Below are 3,965 nucleotides of genomic sequence, written 5' to 3'. Positions count from 1 at the left end.
ATTCCTGCTTCTCATTCCGTGCCAGCTTTTCCAGCTTAGCTGTGGGTGATGATGTCCCTCTCTCTGGGTCCATTCCATGCCACCCCTCCCCTTTCAGGAATTGTCCCCATCCTCGCACACAGACTCCAGACCCTCCACGTGCAGTGTGACCTGGGACTCCTCAGCCCCCAGGCTGGTTGCTGTGGGGTGCACTCACCATGCAGTGGATGACACAGACGTTTTTGGGGTTCTGCTGCAGCCAGTTGTGCATGTTCTTGCAGACAGCATAGAGGTTGTGCAGGCTGGGCGCCTGCCGGACGGGCCAGCTACACTCAGACACCTGCAGGAACAGCACCAGAGACAAAACCGGCTTTGGAGGAGCGCTGAGCAAGGCCTGCTCTACAAATTCTCCCTGCCAAGAAACCTACTCATCCTTTACAACCCGGAGTTACATGCTGGAAACCTACTCCACCTGTCCTCGTGCGTAACTCCGCGCCGTGACTCGCATGAGTTACGAGGAGGCAGACAAAAAAGCTTTCTCAATGGAGTAACATCGGGCTGATGTGTTGTCCCTGCCTGCACGATTTTCAAAATTTACATTTCACGTCAGATTATCTGGAGTGGCTCTTTTCTAACACTCCAGACTCACATTGATTTCTAAAGCCTTTGTACAACGTGTCCCTAAAAACTGCTCTGATTTGCACAGGGCACTGAGCCTCTGTTGTTCTGAATCCTTCTGCGGCACAGGATTTCCAAGCCCTATGTGACAGATATTAAACTGATGAAAGGGAAAGTTCTGTTCAAAAAAAAAATAATAATCCTATCTGAGTAAGTATGTTAATATATGAGGCAGAAAAACGAATGGCTCCTTAGAGCTGAAACCCCACAAATCCTCAAGTATGTCTGGTTCCTATTCCTCAGTGTGCTGGTTCTGAGTCAGCCCACTTCTCTCCAGCACAGCCCCAAGCAGCACATCAAATAGCCCTCGACAGACATCTCCCTTTCATCTGGTTTTAATTGAAATATCTCTTTTTTTAAGGCATTTCTGGACAGAAGAAATTTAAAGGAGAAATGTCCTGAGGCTTGTCCTCTGCTGAAGGATTGGTTCTCTCTCTCTCTCAGCTGACATTTGGCTGCTGCTTAATGGGAACAGGGAACGAAGGAGATGATTTGCCCAGATGTTCTTGATCCCCATAACTGTTCCATCTCTCAGAGGAAGGAAATGCTCCAGCTTTTATGAAACTTGCACTTAAGGTCCTGTCTGACACCTGCACAACATCTTGGAGCAGAAACAGGCACCCACATTCCAATCAGAGCCCTGCCAGGCTGTGTCACGTCAAACAAGGATCCCAAAGGCTCCCATGGGATGCAGGGCCAGGCCAGGCTGGCAGCACTGCCTAACCCAGCCATCCATCCTCTGTTCATTGTTGGGGAGGCTCCTTCTAATCCCACATCAAATTAGGTATTTGTCTGATTGCATTTCAGACCTAGGAAAGTTTTGGTCTCCAGAATATCCTGCTGTGCCCCTGGTGAGCAAATGTTGAGTTGTAGGGGCCAACAAATCAAACGGTGCTCAAAGTTCAGAGAGCAGGGAACAGCCATTCCCTATTTACCCTCTCTACCTTCTCCTGTCTCCAGAGTTTGTTTCATTCCTTCTGTTGAAACCTTGATTTTCCCTGTTAGAATTCATCCAGTGACCCTTCCCCTGACAATCTTCTGAGCAGACCTCCCTACCAAGCATCTGGAAAAGCCATTATCACTTCTCTAGTAAATAATACACATTTCCCAACAGTCCATAATTACATATTTACATTGCCTCTAATTACACATCTGCCTGATGGTTTGCAATTAGGAAATTAAATGTGTGCTTGGTGTTTGTATCAAACAGAACCTCACCAGCACTCAGCACAGGCAACCTTAGGGAAAAGCAACTGGAATTCTCCAGCTCTGGGAATAAGCACTCAGCACTTGTTTCAGTTTAGCAGCAGGGCAGCAACTGCCAGGAATGTGACCCGTGAGAGGCTTTGAAGTTTGGGTTTGTTTAATGTTAGATTTGAGTTCTGTGTTTTGAAACTGCTCTCACTTCCTCAGGCCGGTGGGAGCTCTGCTCGCCTCTCCTCTTGGGGACACAGAGGGGACAGCAGAGCACAGCCAGGTCTCTGTGCAGAGTCACTGGCTTGGGTTGGAAGGGACCTTAAAGATCATCTTGCTCACACCCTGCCACCTTCCACTACCCCAGGGTGCTCCCAGCTCCATCCTTGGACACTTCCAGGGATGGGGCAGCCACAGCTTCTCTGGAGAACCTTTCCCAGTGCCTCCCCATCCTGCCAGTCCCCACTCCTCCTCGACAGACTGGGCACCTGGGGCTTGGTGACCCACTCAGCTAGGTCTAGGCAGGAAATGGCGCAGCAGGACATGAATTCACCTCCCTCCTGTGCCACCACGCAGCAGAGTGACCTACTTTGATCTTAGGAGCAAAACGTTTTAAAGAAAGCAGGAATTCAAAAGCTTTTCCTGTCAAAGAGCAAGTGTGTATCTCAGTGCAGATCAGCTGACATCCTCACCCCAGCAGAAAACTCACTGGGATTTCACCTCCTTGAGAGCCCTTTAGTATTTTTTCCAAGATATATAAAGCTCAGCCTCATAATTACTTCATGTATTGTGTTGTTCACACTCCATTCTCATGGAAAATACTTGGAATCAGGACTTGCCAGCCCATAAGCTGAAAATATAATATTTTATTAAAAGGTAATTTTATTTTCTTCCTGTGTGAGTCAAGGCAATGATTCCAAAGCACCGAGTTTTGCTTTGAGAGTGACATTAAAAGTCACCTGTTGAGTGTTGGGTGGGTGGGAGATAATTCCAGGGGTTCAAGAGTTATGGCCAGCTCATACAGCAATAGACCTTTAATGCTGGGCTTTCAGAAGTAGATAAATCTTTCACCCACAAACAGCATCAGTGATGCACCAAAACCAATCAAGACTGAAGATTCAGAGCTCCTAATGTCTCTTAATTAGTCTTCCCTGTTCATTGAGTCATATTTGAAGTCTGGTTACTGATGGCCACTGAGAAATTTGCTTCAAGTATCAGTGAGTGGTTTCTGGTGATCAGAATTGCTGAAGATAAATTCAGCTACACCTCAAATGAAAATTAAATTAGGCTTAGATTAGATTCATTTACCCTGACTGAGGGTGAAACCTGGCAACTGATGCTGCCTTTAGGGTTGAAGGCACCAAAAAGTGAGAAATTTTTTAAAGAAGGCACCAAACACATCACTCCCTTGTGGGAGAGGGAAAGAACAGGAAGTTTTCAGAAAGATTAAATCTAATCTTGCATTTCAGCAGCAGCATTTCATAGAGATTTCCTCTGAAAGCCATTAATGAAGCAGAGCCTCACAGTGCTCCTGATGCTGCTCCGATTTTGGAGAGGGAAACTGGGCCAGGCAGTGGAGGTGGCTTTTTAAAGTCACAAGAGCCAAAATGTCCCTCAGATCCCATTTCCATCCCGTGCTCTGCCTGCTGAGGGCTCCTGCCTGATTAGGGCCCAACTGCAAGGAAATAATCTCCCTTCTCCTGTTGGCAATTTCTTCCAAAGGCCTTTCATTTTATTGTTTCTCTGCAGCAGCTCTAACGCTGTAGGAGCAGCTCCAACACTGTTTTATTCTTTATTTCTCTGCAGCCCGCTCAGTGCAATGCCCTTCACTCTGCCAGGCTCCTCACATGAACGTGATCCCTGAACTTTCCAGCTCTTTAATCCCTGTGGTCACAGCTAAAACCCCAAACCCACCCCAGCAGCTTAAAAACACCTATAACTCCTAAATCACCTTAAATTCTGGATACAACAGGAGCTGGTGCCCCCTTTCCTAAGGAATTTTCCCCCATGGAAGGCACTCACCCTGTTGTGGAACTTGGCACTGCGATAATATTTGGGTGACAAGTTGAACACGGTGTAGTGGTCGGGGTGCCTGGAGTCCAGGAACGTCCTGA

At 47.3% G+C, this 3,965-nt stretch overlaps 1 protein-coding gene across 1 annotated transcript in view; it reads right to left on the bottom strand.

Moving 5' to 3' along the window:
• DNAJC6 (DnaJ heat shock protein family (Hsp40) member C6) overlaps positions 1 to 3,965 on the bottom strand; it is a 21,847-nt gene that overhangs the window by 16,314 nt on the left and 1,568 nt on the right. The window contains exons 3-4 of the mRNA XM_017740823.1: positions 3,874 to 3,965; positions 197 to 319 (exon numbers count right to left, since the gene is read on the bottom strand). The exon at positions 3,874 to 3,965 is cut by the window's right edge and continues 57 nt beyond it. Of these exons, the coding sequence (XP_017596312.1) occupies positions 197 to 319; positions 3,874 to 3,965 (215 nt within the window). The remainder of the gene's footprint in view (positions 1 to 196; positions 320 to 3,873) is intronic.

This window comes from Corvus brachyrhynchos, unplaced genomic scaffold, assembly GCF_000691975.1.
Source record: "Corvus brachyrhynchos isolate BGI_N302 unplaced genomic scaffold, ASM69197v1 scaffold280, whole genome shotgun sequence".
NCBI classification, from domain to species: domain Eukaryota; kingdom Metazoa; phylum Chordata; class Aves; order Passeriformes; family Corvidae; genus Corvus; species Corvus brachyrhynchos.
The sequence above is the reverse complement of the archived record's forward strand: the minus strand, read 5'-3'. Positions and strand labels throughout refer to the sequence as shown.